Genomic DNA, 17,472 nt, shown 5'->3' with positions numbered 1-17,472 from the left:
AGAGACGGAGGCGGCTGGGGAATCCGGCTGCGTCCTTGCCGCCGCCGCCTCCCCGCCGGCCTCCTGCTGCCTGGGTAAGAGCGACCCGGAGGCGGAAGCCGAGCTCTCCGACCCGGGTCACTCTTACCCAGGCATCAGGAGGCCGGCGGGGAGGCGGCGGCGACGGTGGTAAGGACGCGCCCGGATTCCCCAGCCGCCGCCTCCTCCGTCTCTTCTGGGTGTAGTACACACTATCGTTTTGGGGTTGTACTTGGGGTGCATGCATGCGCCTTCAGTACGGCGTGTGGAAGGGCTCCAGCTTTGGGGGCCAAACTTTGCTTTGAATTCGGTTCTGAAGCGTGGTGGCCCAGCCCTTAAGCACCCTGTGCTGAACCAGGGCAGTTTCAGAGGCTCCAAACAGCCTCCGAGACAATTCGGGAGGGCTGTGCACAGTCCTAATATAATTGGATTTTTTAAAAAAGAAGTAGGATAGCTTGAGGACTGGCTATTAACCAGGATATCCAGACCTGCAGCCTCCCTCTTCTGAGCAAATACACACTTAACTACCAAACGTAGAGCTTCACTAGCCTTCCACAACCTGGTGCTCTCCAGATGTTTTGGACCAACCCCCATGAGCCCCAGCCTGCACGGTGCTAAATAAATAAATAAATAATAATAATAATAATAATAATAATAATAATAATAATAATAATAATTTGCATTTTGTCCAATGCTGGGCTTCAAGGTGGCATTACAAAAATTTAAAACATATACATTTAAAACCTATAAATAGAAATATACAAAGTTAAAAATATATCAAATATATTCCAATATTAAAACTTTTAAACGTTTAAAATGACAGTTTTAAAAGTCCTTGGCATGGACAGAGACCCCAATTATTCGCCAAAGGCCTGGAAAGTCTTTGCCTGCCTCCTAAAGCACATCAAGGAGGGAGGCAGTCTATCTTCCCTGGGAAGAGAGTTCCAGAGCACTGGAGCAGTCACCAAGAAGGCCCTCTCCCGCATTCCCACCAGGCATGCCAGTGATGGTGGTGGGACTGAGAGAAGGGCTTCCCCTGAAGATCTTAAAGCACAGGCAAGCTTGTAAGGGAGAATACGGTCTTTCAGATAACCTGGACACGAGTCGTATAGGGCTTTATAGGTCATAACCAGCTTACTCCTATCCAAGCACTGCTTACAAAGCCAGGGAGAGGGGGGTCTGTTTTAGAGCTTGCTCTCCACACCCCAGGATATTCCTTGACCCTTCCTTGATTTCTCAGCTTCCACCTTTTCTTTTCGTTTTTTAAAGACTTAAGTCTCTCGGCTTCGTCCATTTTCGTCTGCTGCCCCTTACGCCTGGAACGCTCTTCCAGAACATTTGAGAACTACAAGTTCAACCACAGCTTTTAAAGCTCAACTAAAAACTTTTCTTTTTCCTAAAGCTTTTAAAACTTGATGTTGTGCAGACTTCTACTGTTACTTTCTACTGTTAGTTTTTCCCTACCCTGTGCCTGCTTACCCTTCCCTGTACCTGTTGGCATTCTCTTCCCCTCCTTATTGTTTTACTATGATTTTATTAGATTGTAAGCCTATGCGGCAGAGTCTTGCTATTTACTGTTTTACTCTGTACAGCACCATGTACATTGATGGTGCTATATAAATAAATAATAATAATAATAATAATATTGAATTTCATTCTGTTGTTTTCAGCCCAGCACTCCAGCCTATCAAGATCACTTTGAAGTTTGTTTCTGTCTTCCAGGGTATTAGCTATCCCACCCAATTTGGTGTCATCTGCAAATTTGTTCAGCGTTCCCTGCACCTCCTCGTCCAAATTGTTAATTAAAATGTTGAAGAGCACTGGGCCCAGGACTGAGCCCTGCGGTACCCCACTCGTTGCCTTTCTCCAGTTTGAGAAGGTTCCATTAATAAGTACTCTTTGAGTCCAATGCTGTAGCCAACTGTGAATCCACCTAATAGTTGTTCGATCTAGCCCACTTTTAGCTAGTTTGAAGTGAACACAGGAAGAGCCTTGCTGGATCAGACCACAGGTCTACCTAGCAGAGCGTACCATTTCCCACGGTGGTCACGGAGATGCTTCCTGGAAGCCCCGAAGGAGGAAATGAAGGCAGCAAGCCTCCCTGTTGCTTGTTTCCCAGTATTTGCTAAGCAGAGGTACACTGCCTCTAAATATGGAGGTTCCATTTTAGCGGGTGGCTCCTATGTCAATGAGATGGTGAATCTGCTCCAAGTTTGAGTCAAGACCATCTTCACTTCCCCACAGACATTGGAACCACCAGCCCCCCCCCCACATTTTAGTTATCATGGCTAATCGCCTTGGACAGACCCACCCGTTTCCACAGAATCCCCTTTTAAAGCAATTTAAACCAACAGCCGTCGCCATTTTTTTTGGTGACAGCAAATTCCAAAGCAATCAAACAAACCTTGTGCTAGCTTCAGTACTAAACAGCACACTGGTGTGGTGCAATCGCAGAAGCCTGGAACACACACGTAGCAGTTGTACCCCACACAGAGCTGTGTTTTTCACCAACTCTTTCACTTCCATACACTCAGCATAGCAGCTTCTCTTGCCAAGAACCAATACACAGATGTCATTTACACCAGTGGTTTTCAATCTGAGTTCTGTAAAGCCCTGGGGTTCCTCTGAAGTTCATCAGGGGGACTTTATCTAGGAGGAAGTCAGTAGTGGCAAAAAAAAAACCCACCTTCTCCGGAAGCTAGCTCATTTGCCTCTCTGCCTCAACTGATCTTCCAGATATTTTGGGCTACATCTCCCAGCATTCCTGACCATTAGCCATGCCGTCTGGAGTTGATGTGAGTTACGGTCCAAAACATCTGGATGCAGTAGCCTGCTTCAGTTTCCGCATATCAAAACACAACTGTGAAATCACAGAGGAAGTGAAGTCACTTACCTCTATTGTAGGATCATATTCATCTACAAAATGGTTCTGAATAAGTTGTATCGTCAACGCACTCTTGCCTACACCACCAGCTCCAACGACGACAAGCTTGTATTCCGTCATCTTCTGTAGGCCTGTTGAAAATCAAGCAGATATATCAACTTTATTAAACAGCACGCCCGGTGTTAAGTAACTTCTGATTCTCTGAATTTGCACTATGTCCCTATCTCTGGGGTTCTTAACCGGTGGGGTACGCCTCCCCAGGGGAGGTTTGGACCGTCTCCAGGGCAGGTGTGAGTAGCCTCTCAACTATAAATTGTTTCTTTTACAAGTACATAGTAGCGCAGCTTGGCCCAACCTTATTTCTTTCTACTAATCTTGGGAGCTACGACGTAACACCACCTGCGTTATAGTAGTTAACATGCGTTGTTAGCGTTGGTGAAGAACAATCAATCTTTCAAGGTAAGTGACTGCTTTGTTCTAAGTGACTTTTTTTCCGGTTCATTGCAAAAAGTGTTATTATTTTTTTGCATTTCTATACCGCCCAATAGCCAAAGCTATTGTGGGTTCGAAATCCTTTCACATTTAATTTGGACTCTATGGATGATGCTGATATGCAAAAAGATGACCTTACTGAGTTGCGGAGCAAAGCCTTGGTCAAGCAAAATTCCTTCAATCAAAATCTTGATGAATTTTGGTGCTCTCAAATGGCTGCATATCCTGTTCTGGCAAAGAAAGCTATTTCATCATTAATTCCATTTCCAACCACCTATCTGTGTGAATCTGGATTTTCAACTCTTGTCAGCATAAAAAACCAAAGCTAGAAATCGGTTGGATGCCAGAGATGATATGCGCCTAGCATTGTCTAACATTGTCTCTCGAATAACTACTCTTGCTGAGCATAAACAGCAACAGCGATCACATTGAAGTTATTTTGAAATTATCCTTTTATGTGTGTAGTTATTAGAAATACTTTCTTTAAATACAGGTTTTATTTGAAACTGTTCAATGTTTGTGTTCTTTTCATTGAATATGCATTTTTTTAGTCCAGAGACAGAAATAAAAAATGGAAACTCGTCCTGCCTAAGCCTAAATTTTGGGTCGTTAACACATGGGAGGCATGGGTCACAAGATTTTTCACAAGGGAGGTGTGACACCAAAAAGGCTAAGAACCACTGCCCTATCTAGTTCCACGACACAGAGACCACATGTGAAAAATGTGTTGAATAAGCTTAGTTCTTGCTATCTATACCATTTATAGTATCTCCCATACCATTATTTATTTAAAACATTTATATCCCGCCCTATATCATTAAGATCTCAGAGCGGCGTACAGATAAAAGCATACAGTATAAAACAATAAATATGCAGTTAAAAACAAATTAAACCACGAACCAAGTTAAAACAATGTATAATTTAAAAGCAGTTAAGATAGTTAAAACAATGTGCCATCTTAGTGGAATTAACCATCAACGGCTTTGTTAAAAAGCCATGTTTTTACTTGGTGTCGAAATAACATCAGCGTTCGCGCCAGTCGGGCACCCACAGTCTGGGTGACACAACAGAGAAAGCCCCCTCATTAGAAACAATGGACCAAACACTTACTATTTATTTATTTATTTATTACATTTCTATACCGCCCAATAGCCGGAGCTCTCTGGGAGGTTCACAAGCTCTCTGAGCGGTTCACAAAACTTGAGTCTCCATTTTAGCCTTACAAAAACGTTCAACTGACCATTCTTGCCCCTGCAAGTTCTCACTTTCGATTCCAAGTCTTGGAAAACGTCTTGAGAGAAGTCAAAGGAAATACATATTTGGTGAACTCTGTATGCATGGCCAGCAATGTTCAAAATGGTGGCCATCACACTTTTCACTACTTAGGCCAATTCTTGGCTCAGTCTCACCGAAACCAGAAGGTACAACTGAACATTCAAAGGCTTCTCAGTGGTAAGGCTGAAAGTGACCAGAATAACCAATAAGTTAGGGTGACCATATGAAAAGGAGGACAGGGCTCCTGTATCTTTAAAAGTTGTATTGAAAAGGGAATTTCACCAGGTGTCATTTGTATATATGGGGAACCTGGGGAAATTTCCTCTTCATCACAACAGTTAAAGCTGCAGGTGCCCTGCCCTCTTTTAAATCTGGTCACTCTAGTATAGCTCCTGCAGCTTTAACTCTTGTGATGAAGAGGGAATTTCATCTGGTTCTTCATATATACAAATGACACCTGCTGAAATCCCCTTTTCTATGCACCTGTTAAAGATACAGGAGCCCTGTCCTCCTTTTCATATGGTCACCCTACAATAAGTGCCCCTACGTAGTTTTGACCACTAGCTGTTGCTTTGATGATCCCAGAGCCATTGGCCAAGTGCTGCAAATAATCTATCTGTAGTAATCTTACTAAGCCAAGACAGGTGCTCAGGGCAGGCGCTCGTGCAAAATTACAAATTATTAGGCACTACAGCTCTGCAGAACATTTTAGGAAATGACTTAAGATTTCCAGGTACCAGAAACTGATTTCTAGGTATCTAATTGACCAGCTTCAAATATTTCCCCAAATTTATTCAAGAGAACACCCTCAGAAGTTAAATCAGCAACCTTAAAATCCCTGTCTATTGGGCAGTATAAAAATGCAATAAATAAATATCTACATTTACCATCAAAAATTACTTGCTTAGCAGCAATAACCCAGCTCAGCCACAATCCAACCTTTGGATCAGGTTTTATATCCTCCTTCCAACTGATTGCCACCATCCTAGGATTATCCCAAACGGTACAATATGTAGCAACCTTCAATGGGAATATTGTCAATATGTAGAAAGCCATCATTTTGGATCAAGGTGAAGAAGGTAGCATCAAGAAACCTGTTCTTCTGGTTAGCATGTGAAGCAAATGAATGCTGTGTGTGTGACAGCACACACAGTCCTTTGAGTCAAGGTTTTCGCTACTGATTTCCTGCTGTGGCAATATAGGTTGAGATGGTTGTATAAATGCCTACCATCACTTGCCCAGTCCAGCCTAAATTTGCTTTTGACATCTGCTGCAAATACAGCTTTTTGAATGGTTGTGATCAATCCCAGCACCATATATGGTGTTTTATATGCAGCTATTTGAAGTTCAACACAATGTTGTAATGTAATGTAATGTAATGTTTGTATATCATGACTCTGGTCTTGTATTTGGCTAAAACCCATGTTGGGTTGCCTTAATAATAAAATTCGAGAATGGTTGTAATCAGGTGTCAAAAGAATCATAGAATTATAGAATAGCAGAGTTGGAAGGGGCCTACAAGGCCATCGAGTCCAACCCCTGCTCAATGCAGGAATCCACCCTAAAGCATCCCTGACAGATCGTTGTCCAGCTGCCTCTTGAAGGCCTCTAGTGTGGGGGAGCCCACAACCTCCCTAGGTAACTGGTTCCATTGTCGTACTGCTCTAACAGTCAGGAAGTTTTTCCTGATGTCCAGCTGGAATCTGGCTTCCTTTAACTTGAGCCCGCTATTCCGTGTCCTGCACTCTGGGAGGATCGAGAAGAGATCCTGGCCCTCCTCTGTGTAACAACCTTTTAAGTATTTAAAGAGTGCTGTCATGTCTCCCCTCAATCTTCTCTTCTCCAGGCTAAACATGCCCAGTTCTTTCAGTCTCTTTTCATAAGGCTTTGTTTCCAGACCCCTGATCATCCTGGTTGCCCTCCTCTGAACACGCTCCAGCTTGTCTGCGTCCTTCTTGAATTGTGGAGCCCAGAACTGAACGCAATACTCTAGATGAGGCCTAACCAGGGCCGAAGAAGCAGAAGAGGCCAAGCTTAGCGTATGGCATTTGGTACCATGGCCTCAAAGGATTGTGTTAATAGGCAGAGGATGGTCCAGTATAGTCACCAAAGCAAACTCAAAGGAATTTACTAGAAAGTAACAAGAGAGTGCTATTTACTTACATCTTGCTAATTTAAATTAGTAAATTCGCAGAACATCTTTCACCCAAAAAGATATTTCAGTGCATTAAAATTAAACCAAACCACCACAATTAAATTGATTTTCTTTTTTTAAAAAAATGCAACTAAGACACAGACATACACACACACACACCACAGGACTGCTATTAAGTTAGGAACATAATAGTTTGAAATGAATTTGAATGCCAGCCATGTCATACCTATCAAATGTACATTTATTCTGATAGAACCACAAATACTACTTTTACATTTGGGACTTCAAACAATAGTATTGCCTGATTGCTACTGGTTATCTTGGTCTCGGGTCCAATTAGAGTCAATTTTTATCTAGGTCAGAAATTTATGAGTCAATAAGAGAAACCGAGAGACTTTTTCTTATACTTTGAACTTAACACATATGACCATGAAATAGCTTTCACAGAAATTAATGGAACTTGATTTGAATGGAAAGTATTGTGATGTTAGAAAGGGATAGGCTGAGACAGACTGTAACTTGCCCAAAACCACGCTTGGATAAACTGGGGTTATAGTCTAGGCTTCTCACTTTGAAACCTAATAAACTGAGTCAGACGTTTTTCAGCCTTTCAGAAAATACATTCCATGCTGCCACGAAAACTCTGTAAGTTTAGTGAACATGGTCCAGGGCACACACCAATTCACCCGGGGACTAACCAGACCTGTGGGCTCACCTTGACCTATGTGAATTGAGAGAATGGCCTAGGATATACCCCATAACATTCCCCTGCATCTGCATGTTGCAAGGGAACTTTGGTAGTCATAAGCAAGTTACTTGCAAGGAGAGTTGCCTGCCATAACTGATCTTCTCATTAAGAATTGCATGATAAATTTCTAAGGACCCAGTGCTTCCCAGAATAAAGTCTGAGAGCTACTGTACTAGTTTCCAGATTGTCTATTCCCCAAAGTCACTTATTCTGACATATTCAAAATGGGAAACTTGTTACAGAACACAGCTCAGGTAAAGTTTACAATACATATGCAGCAGTCTAAGAAATTACTCATCTTGAAGTGTTGACCACCTTGAAAGAATGGAACACGTACAGCAAACACCTAAATCCCAAAATATGCATTTAAAATACCAATTTTTTATAGTATTTGGGGGCAAAGAAATATATTTGGGACATTCACAAAGTGCAACAGCCAGTAAATATTTAAACTCCTATCTAACAACATAGTGCAAGGTTCGCACATAAAAACAACCCATGATTCAACAACCCATGATTCAATGACAACCTGTACTCAACCCATACTCTGGGTTGTTACCAGCACGTGCTTGAGAACACAGACACCCAGATCTGCGGAACAAGGTGCCTCTAACCCTAAGCTCAGCCCAGGAATGTGTTTTTAATACAAAATCTGAAGTTCTCACACAAATCCTTCCACTCATAAATCCACTCCCTGTTTCCCCTGCCTCTCAAGCTGTCTTTGCTTTAGCAGCCTAATTTAGGAAGAAAACAAGACTTTTTTGTTGTCACTATTGCAAGTTGAAAACTCTTGCTGATCTGCTGCAAATCACCCACACAATACCAGCATATCATAGCCTACCTTCTGCCAGCCCTCATCTAAGCCAAATCACTGCCCCAAAAACCTGTTTTGAACCCACGGGCACAGCTTGATGGCCAATACTGCAATTAGCACTATAATTTTATAGATATCTAGCCAGAAGTAAATCCCTTTGATTTCAATAAGGCTTATTCAAGGCAAATCCGATTGCTGTCTCAATCACAGATTATACACCCCAATATCAAATGTCATATAACCAACATGCCAAGTTTATATGTTTATGTTATGGTGAACGCTTAACTTTTGAAAATTGAAAACGTGCATTACTGACAAAGTTGGAAACGTTGCATACAATCCGGAGTCATCGTTTAAAATTACATTGATACGTTTTCCCTTGTTTGTATTCTTTCATGTTTATGACATGTGCTTGTCCTTATTAATCACCAGTAACTTTGCAACATGTTTATTAAATGTTTGTTAAATGTCCATTGACACTTATTATATGACTGCTGGCTTGGAAAAATCGCATTGAGGCTTTTTGTATACGCACAACACATTGGGCTCCCTATATATTGTGCGCTCAAACTTCAGGAGTGTTGGTGGATCGTTTCCCTTTCTCTTCAGTTTACAGTGAGGGTTCTTCTTTTTTGCTTTTGATATAACCATATCCAGCAGCCTTATGGTGTGCTGTGCAGGGATTGAATTTGCCCCAACAAGCACATCCAATTCTCAAATATGAATGCCTACAGAGCACAGCAGTGTCTTTTCTTAAATCAGCCAGACTTTTTTTAAAAAAAAATTGAACTGATTTTTTCACCAGACTGAGATGCTCAGAGCAAAAGAGAGAGAGGGAGGGCAGCGCGGGGGGGGGGGGGGGGTGGGTGGGAATGAAAAAAGGATGCTGCTTTGCTAGGCTGTTTTTTTCCCTAGCCAAGGCTGCTTGTTTTAAAGAAAAGGAAACAGCCGTATTGAGTACACTCCATGCTACTTAGATTACAAACCATTTGGCTTCTTGGAGAGAATCTCTATTAGCTAGGCCTACAGAGACAAAACGGTGAATGAGAAACATCTGTTAACCTGATGGGAATTTTGCCACAAGTAACGTGGTCATTTCTAAATATCCAGAGCTTGGGATCTTCCTCTCCCTGCTTTGAGCCAACTGGCGTCAGCCGCAGGGACTCTACAGCAGCGTCGAATCCTCACATGCTCTGGTTTCAGCAGCTGGCAGCAGATCCACTAGCCACAACAATATATGGCACACTCGTGTTTATTTAGAGTCCTTAGCACTACGTGTGTCAGTTACAGAAAGGAAAGTTTCCTTTGGTTTGAACCAAATGAGGGTAGTTCGCAGTTTTCCTCCGCTGCTCAGCCATCAGCTGGGCAGCTGGGAACATACAACAGCGGGGAAAACAGTGATCCAGATCGATGCACATGGACTGAAATACTTCAACCTCACCCTCCAGCGATTTCTGCAGGCAAGATAGATCTGATCAAGATTGTAGAAAGGTGGGGGGAAAGCCTTATCCTTCCACTTCCAGCGATCCTGGAAGTTGATCCTCGAAGTTTGTTTCGCATGTGTAGGTCCTGACCCCAGGCACCACAGACCTTCTCACCCCCAGCCCTGCACATTCATGCAGGGCTCCAATGTGCCCCCCCCCCACACACACACAAAAAAAGGTCGCCCCAAATTTTCATCCCAATATTTGTTCACGTTCACCCCTTGCTATTCTCATACCTTCCTCCCTCTTCGCAACAGTCAGCATTTACACCGTATTCTCCTCAGGGGCGGGGTGGTGGTGGCCTTCGTACAGTGCCACATTCATTGATCTATCCTACCTTTCTCTGCCATGATAGAACTCAAGGCAGCACACATATGGGTTCTCAAGTGGTTTCCCCATTCAAGGACTGACAAGATCTAAAGCTCAGCAAAGTTGCTACATCATATGCCTCCAGCCAATACCCAGAGGCCATCACAATAATCACCATCATCATCGGAACGCCTTTCCCAACATGAACCTACCCGTACACTACGTTCAACATCTAAGGTCCTTCTCCAGGTGCCTACTCCGAGGGAAGCTCAGAGGATGGCAACAAGGGAGACGGCCTTTTCATTAGGGCTGTGCAGGGACACACACACCCCAATCCGCTCTGGATCCTGATCCGGACCTTCCGGATCAGGTCCAAACTGCTTCGGATTGATCCGGATCTTATCCGAACCGACCCGGATCTCTGGATTTCCCCCCATAAACTTACATTGGAAACGTAAAACGCCCATAACTTTTTTAGCTTTCAAGTTAGAAACATGAAAATGGGCACCATGACAGCTTCTAAATAGATCCTTCGTCCTGGCCACTTTGAAGGAAATGGGATCATCCCCTGATTTGGGGGGATTTTTTTAAAGTCCCCCATTTACAGAAATGCATTTATCTCCATCATTTTTCAAGATACTCACATGTAACTGGGCACCATTATAGCTTCCACATAGGACCTTATGTAAGCTGACTTTGAAGCAAATCAGGGGGGGATCTACACTACTGCCTTGAAAGCGCTTTAAAGCACTTTGAAAACGTTTTGAAACCTGTATATGCAGTGTGTCCTGGGCCCCAACAGTTGTCAAAACTGTTATAAAGCGCTTTAAAAGCACTTTAAAGCAGTAGTGTAGATCCCCCCAGATCATGCCCTGATTTTTAGCAATTTTTTAAAGTTAAACCGAAAGTGCATCTCAGGACAATATTAGCATTTCAAAGGGAACACAGTATACTGTGTTCCCTTTGAAGTGCTAATGTTGTCCTAAGATGTACTTTCGATTAGCTCCTTCCAATACACATTTTATTTCTGAGGGATATTGTGGTTGAGGTTTATCTTTAAAAAATCGCTAAAAATCAGGGCATGATTCGATTTGCGTCAAAGTCGGCTTGCATAAGGTCCTATGTGGAGGCTATCATGGTGCCCAGTTACATGTTTTTAACTGTAAAAATGATGGAGATGAATGCAGTTTTGTAAATGGGGGGAATGCTGAAATCTTTAGTAATTCCCTAAAAATCAGGGGATGATCCAATTTCCTTCATGGCCATGCAAGGTCCTATGTGGAAGCTATCATGGTGCCCAGTTACAAGTGTGTATCTTGAAAAATGACAGTGGAACGTATTTACGTATGTGGTGGGAATGCGAATATGTACAAAAATTGTGGGAAATGGTGTTTAATGAGATAAAAGAAATTGTCGGAATGGAGACTGAAGAGACACCTAGTGTGGCATTACTATCATTATATGGAGATTTAAAGTGTAATAAGGAAATTAAATAATTGATAACAAATTTGCTGACAGCAGCGAGATTAATTATATCTAGGAACTGGAAGGTCCAAGGAGATTATCGTATTGAAGAATGGTATAAGGAAATTTGGGATATTGCCATTAATGATAAATTGACATGTAATATAAAAGTAAGAAGAGGCATAACAAATACGAATGAATTTGAGGGAATTTGGAAACAGTTCCTGGTATATGTGTTCTCTAATGAAAGTGGAAAACCACCACCAGAAGAAGTAATGAGTTTTTGGAAGCAGGAATAGATCCCAAAGGGTGAAGGGGAGCAATTGTATTGTATTGTATTGTTTGATTATGAATATTGATAAATTACAAATGTTAACAGTTGAGCAAATTTCTGTAATTTTTTTTTCTTTTTGATTGATTGTTTTAATGTGAAGTTGATTATTTTAATTTGTGTTAATAAAAAATTTAATAAAAAAAATGACAGAGGTGAATGCATTTCTGTAAATGGGGAAAATTTTCTTTTAAAATTCCCCCCAAATCAGGGGATGATCCCATTTCCTTCAAAGTGGCCATGACTAAGGATATATTTAGAAGTTATCATGGTGCCCATTTTCATGTTTCTATCTAAAAAATTTTTTAAAAAGTTATAGGCGTTTTTTCCAATGCAAGACAATGGAAAAAACACAAGGTTTGACTTAAAATGGGATCCGGAGCTTTGGATCGATCCAAACCAATCCGGACCTCCCCCAACCCAATTCGGATTTAAATTTAGGGGGTCCAGATCGGCCCGATCCGGAATGGAGTGGAGCACAGCCCTACTTTTTAGTGGTGACCCCCCAATTATGGAATGATCTCCCCAATGAGGCCCGCCTGGCACCCACATTGCTATCTTTTCGGCACCAGGTTAAAACTTTTCTCTTTTCCCAGGCATTTAGCAATATGTGATGAGCTTCATTGATCCCGGATCTGTTTTTATAGTTGATTATAATTGTTTTTAGATATATGTTTCTGTGTATGTTGTATGTTTCTGTGCTTTTAAATTTTGTATGTTGTTTTTAATTGTTTTAATCTTATGTAAACTGCCCAGAGAGCTTCTGCTATGGGATGGTATAGAAATGTAATAAATAATAATAATAATAATAATAATAATAATAATAATAATAATAATAATAATAACGACTCTGTGTGTGTGTGTGCACTTGTGTAATTTTCACACACAGAGGAATCCAGGGGAATTATAAGGTTTAGGAAGGATTATAAAGAGGGCATGTGGGGAGCGTTTCATATGACAAGCTGAATAGAACCTCACAGGGGACATAGGTTGCATATAGCATAAAGGGCCCAAGATATTATGATATGGTAGCAGGAACAGAAAAGAAGGTTTCTTGAAGGTGTACATAACTGACAAAGGTGGAGACCAGGCAGGATCTACACTACTGCTTTAAAGCGCTTTATATCAGTTATAAAGTGCTTTAACTGCTTTAAAGCGCTATAAAACTGTTATAAAGCGCTTTAAAGCAATAGTGTAGATCCGGCCCATGATACCTATCTAAATAGCTTTATTCCACTTTTGCAATCACATTCCCTTGACTGAATCCTGCTAAGGTTTGAAGAGCCTCAGTGTTGTTTTATCACGCTTACAGGCACAATCCAGCCAAAGTTAACCACTGTATGTCTTAGTGACTTAAAATGAAACAGTTACGCATGTGACTTCACTGAAATCAGTAAGACTGAAAGTGCTAAACTTTGATTGGATCCTGCTCCCCATTCACCACATCACTTATAATTTACTTTGCAATTTGTTCCATTTTTACCCTGCACCTCTCTTAAGAAATGTCCAAAGTGCCTGCTATATCATTGCAGTATAAACTCTGCCCCAAGGACCTTACAATCTAACATTTGACACAGAAGAAGGGGGAAAGGAGAGTAGTGAGAAAAAAAGGAGCCAGTCACAGACAGGCAAGAATGTGTGTTTATTTCAGTTACACATAACATGAGCTTAATTATGGTACAGTATGATGTATACCACGTCTGCACAACTCCTATTTCTATCTTTCCTGCCTTCTATCCTCCATTCTCTCCTGTGTCAGGACTGTAAGTTCCTCAGGGCAGAGACCTATTCTCTTACGTTTTGCAAAGCATCATGCACGGTGCAAGTTGTACACAGCCGGTGCTATGTAAGTGATGAGTATATCACACAGCCATTATAAAAAATATTAAAGAAAGAAAAGAGGAAGGGTCCTTCTATAGCAGGCGGAGGAGATGGGTCTCACACAAGAAGGCAGGATTTCCAGGAAGGGAGATAGACGCGAGCAATGTCCAGGTAGACAAAGAGGAAATAGTGCACATCCAGGACGGAGAGAGAGAGAGAAGTTCCTCCTGGAACTCTTTCCTGGGATGGTGGGGAAAGAGATGGGTCCTCCCCTCCCTAAAATAAAAGTAGCCCAGCAGCAATTTTACAAAGGCAAGTAGAGGAGCCAGAATGAATTCAGGGTGGGGAGCTCGAGGGGAAACTTGGCAGGGGGGCGGGGGGGGAGGAAGAAGGGGGCAATGGAAAGAGCTCCCCCACCCCCCACTTTGTTAATTTCTCTAAAGAAACTTTGGGGGAGGGGTGCTATTCTGAAACAGCCCCAAAAGCGAAAAAGGTGATAATCTCGTATGCTGTTTTCATGCGCTTCATTTCCTTTTCCTTACTTCCTTCCAAAGGGACTGGCAAGAGGATCCCCAGAAATAAGCGAAGCAGAATAGGTCACGTGTGGAAGGGAAGCGAAGTGAAGTTTGAGCGGGAGCAGCTCTAGGATCGCAGAGGTCCAGGGGCTGAGAAGACTGAACTTGTTACGGGATACATGTCACGAAGTCCCGGGCTGCTACGAGGTCCCGGGGGCTGGGGCGGCTGGGCTTGCTGTGGGATTGTCCCACTAAGTCCCAGGGGCTGGGCTGCCACTAGGTCTCGGGGCTCAGGCGGCTGGGCTTGCTGTGGGATCCGTCCCACTAAGTCCCGGTGTTAGAAGACTGGGCTTATGATGAGATCCGTCCAACTAAGTCCCGGGGGCTGGGCTGCCACTAGGTCCCGGGGCTCAGGCGGCTGGGCTTGCTGTGGGATCCGTCCCACTAAGTCCCGGTGTTAGAAGACTGGGCTTATGATGAGATCCGTCCAACTAAGTCCCGGGGGCTGGGCTGCCACTAGGTCTCGGGGCTCAGGCGGCTGGGCTTGCTGTGGGATCCGTCCCACTAAGTCCCGGTGTTAGAAGACTGGGCTTATGATGAGATCCGTCCAACTAAGTCCCGGGGGCTGGGCTGCCACTAGGTCCCGGGGCTCAGGCGGCTGGGCTTATGATGGGATCTGTCCCACTAAGTCCCGAGTCTGGGCTTGCTGTGGGATCCGTCCCACTGAGTCCCGGGGTCTGGGCTGCCACTAGGTCCCGGGGCTGAGGCGGCTGGGCTTATGATGGGATCTGTCCCACTAAGTCCCGGGAGCTGGGCTGCCACTAGGTCCCGGGGCTGAGGCGGCTGGGTTTATGATGGGATCTGTCCCACTAAGTCCCGGGGGCTGGGCTGCCACTAGGTCCCGGGGCTGAGGCGGCTGGGCTTGCTGCGGGACCCGTCCCACTGAGCCCCGGGGGCTGGGCTGCCACTAGGTCCCGGGGCTGAGGCGGCTGGGCTTATGATGGGATCCGTCCCACTAAGTCCCGGGGGCTGGGCTGCCACTAGGTCCCGGGGCTCCAGCGGCTGGGCTTGCTGCGGGACCCGTCCCACTGAGCCCCGGGGCTGTGCTTCTTACCGGCTGCATGCTGCCACTAAGTCCCGGGGGCTGAAGCATCACCCCCCCTCCCCGGAGACCGCCCCCTTACCCACCAGCTGGGCGGCGGCGCTGCAGCTCCTCTTCTTCCTCCTCGTCCTCCTCCTGGCCGTCGTCGTCCCCCCGCTCTTCCCTCCGACTCGTCCCGGCCCGTCTCTCCCTCCAGGGCGCCGCCCAAGCGGCCGCCTCGTCCGGGCTCTGCGTGTGAAATGGCCGGGGCCGGGGCCGGGGCTGCCGAGCGCCGAGCGGGCGAGCAAGGGCGCCGCCGCTGCCGCCGCCTCCTTCTCTCTCTCTTTTTCTTTTTTTTGGAACGAGCCATCGATGCCATCGGGCGCTCGATTGGCCGACCTGAACGGGGCGCGGGGCGCGGGGCGGGTGGGGAGAGGCGAAAGAGGGGGGAAAGTGGGCGGGGCTCCGGCGGCGGCGGCGGCGGCGCGAGGAGCCGCAGCGGAGGCGAAGAGTGTTGGCGCAGGATTCTCCCCCGCGCAGTGGCAGGGCGCCGCGTGCCAGGACCAGGTTACATAAAAGGGGGCGGCGAGGAGGCGAGCGAAAGAAAGCAGAGGGCGGGGGGGAAGCGCCGTGTGGCTGCCATCCTCGGCAGGCTTCCTCGGGAGTAAGACTCCTTGCACGCAGCGGGGCTTGCTCCGGAGTCAGCGCGCTTTGGCGTCCTGCGGGAAGGATCCCAACCCACGAAGGCTGCGCCAGCTCATCTGCACCGCCCAAGTCCCATGGAAGGCGGCGAGGGGGCTGCTTGCCTGCCTGCACGGGCGGATCGGACGGGCATTTCTTAATAATAATAATAATAATTAATAATAATAATAATAATAATAATGCACGTGCACGCACTCATTCACACGCACACGCGTGCATGCTATAGAGAGGCAGCAATCGCGCTGGTTCCGATTTAAGCGGCGGGTTAAAACAAACCGAAGAGATATGCGGAAATGTCAGACATAAAATACGATGACGAGTAAATCGGAGGGGCTTGACCCCCGCCCAACCCCCGCCCCAAATCACACCTGGGAGCAAGTTGTTCAAATAATAATAATAATAATAATAATAATAATAATAATAATAAAAAAGTACTTTGTACACGTGAAGAGTATAACACAGGAAGCCGAGCAGGGTCGTGTGAATGACTTAAGGGTTTCCTTGAGATGCGGCAGAAACTAGAAATGATGCTAAGGAAGGCTTTTTAAAGAAGAGAGAGAGAGAGAGAGAGAAAGATGTCACAGACAAGCTGGGTAGAAAGAAATCCTGCGAGATCCATTACGGATTATTTCATCTTGTAAAGCATTCTGTACACGCTGCTGGGAATATAGGTAACAACGGCGGAGATAAACCACCCTGCCAAATCGCATCAATGAGGTAATGCTTATATCAAACAGGCTGTATACTAATAGAAGAAGAAGAAGAAGAAGAAGAAGAAGAAGAAGAGGTTTAGCAAAGGACGCATAAATCGCAGCAGCGGTACGGCTCACTTCGAAACAGATTACATAAATAACGAAGGATGGACTTCTCAAACTCCAGATTAATGCATGCAGAATAACTACCACCAGCAGCCCCTGTTTCTTCAGCCAGTGATCCGTTAACATGGGATTCGGGCCTGGAGAGAAACATTTGGGGGGCCAGGATGGATTAGACAGCCCCCTTCCTTGCCCCCCCCCCCACCCCCAGAATATGCCCTTCTCCACCCTATACACAGTTTCCTCACCACCTTACCCCTCTCTCTGTCACCAGCCCGAGCTCCTTTCGCTGTTTCTAGGACGTACATACAATGCTACTTCTCTGCTCTCGGCAGGTTCCGAAATAACAGGCAGACAATCTGTTATTGGCTGGTGAGGAGGAAGGGCGGGATGCATCGTTATCTGTGTACCTATGTAATAGGAGCAGTCAATTGTGTTGTGTGTGTATTGGGCTGTTATAGGTCGCACAGGTGTTTCATAAGTCCGGTATACCTATTTGTGTGTTGTGTGCGACTGCCTGCAGGTTGCAGGCGTCTGCTGAATGTCCATCTAATCCTGGTGCCT

At 44.9% G+C, this 17,472-nt stretch overlaps 1 protein-coding gene across 4 annotated transcripts in view; it reads right to left on the bottom strand.

Moving 5' to 3' along the window:
• The window catches only part of KRAS (KRAS proto-oncogene, GTPase), a 57,499-nt gene extending 40,246 nt beyond the window's left edge, over positions 1–17,253 (bottom strand). For 3 of the 4 annotated variants that reach the window (XM_063134757.1, XM_063134758.1, XM_063134756.1), the window contains exons 1-2: positions 17,165–17,253; positions 2,912–3,033 (exon numbers count right to left, since the gene is read on the bottom strand). In XM_063134757.1, coding sequence (XP_062990827.1) covers positions 2,912–3,033; positions 17,165–17,216 — 174 coding nt within the window. In that variant the 5' untranslated portion in view covers positions 17,217–17,253. Of the gene's footprint in view, positions 1–2,911; positions 3,034–15,498; positions 15,638–17,164 lie in introns of those variants that run through there. The other variant, XM_063134759.1, reaches the window with a different exon arrangement.
• Positions 17,254–17,472: the final 219 nt, after the last annotated feature.

This window comes from Elgaria multicarinata, chromosome 9 (genome assembly GCF_023053635.1).
Source record: "Elgaria multicarinata webbii isolate HBS135686 ecotype San Diego chromosome 9, rElgMul1.1.pri, whole genome shotgun sequence".
Classification (NCBI taxonomy): Eukaryota; Metazoa; Chordata; class Lepidosauria; order Squamata; family Anguidae; genus Elgaria; species Elgaria multicarinata.
This window is presented reverse-complemented; position numbering and strand designations above follow the sequence as displayed.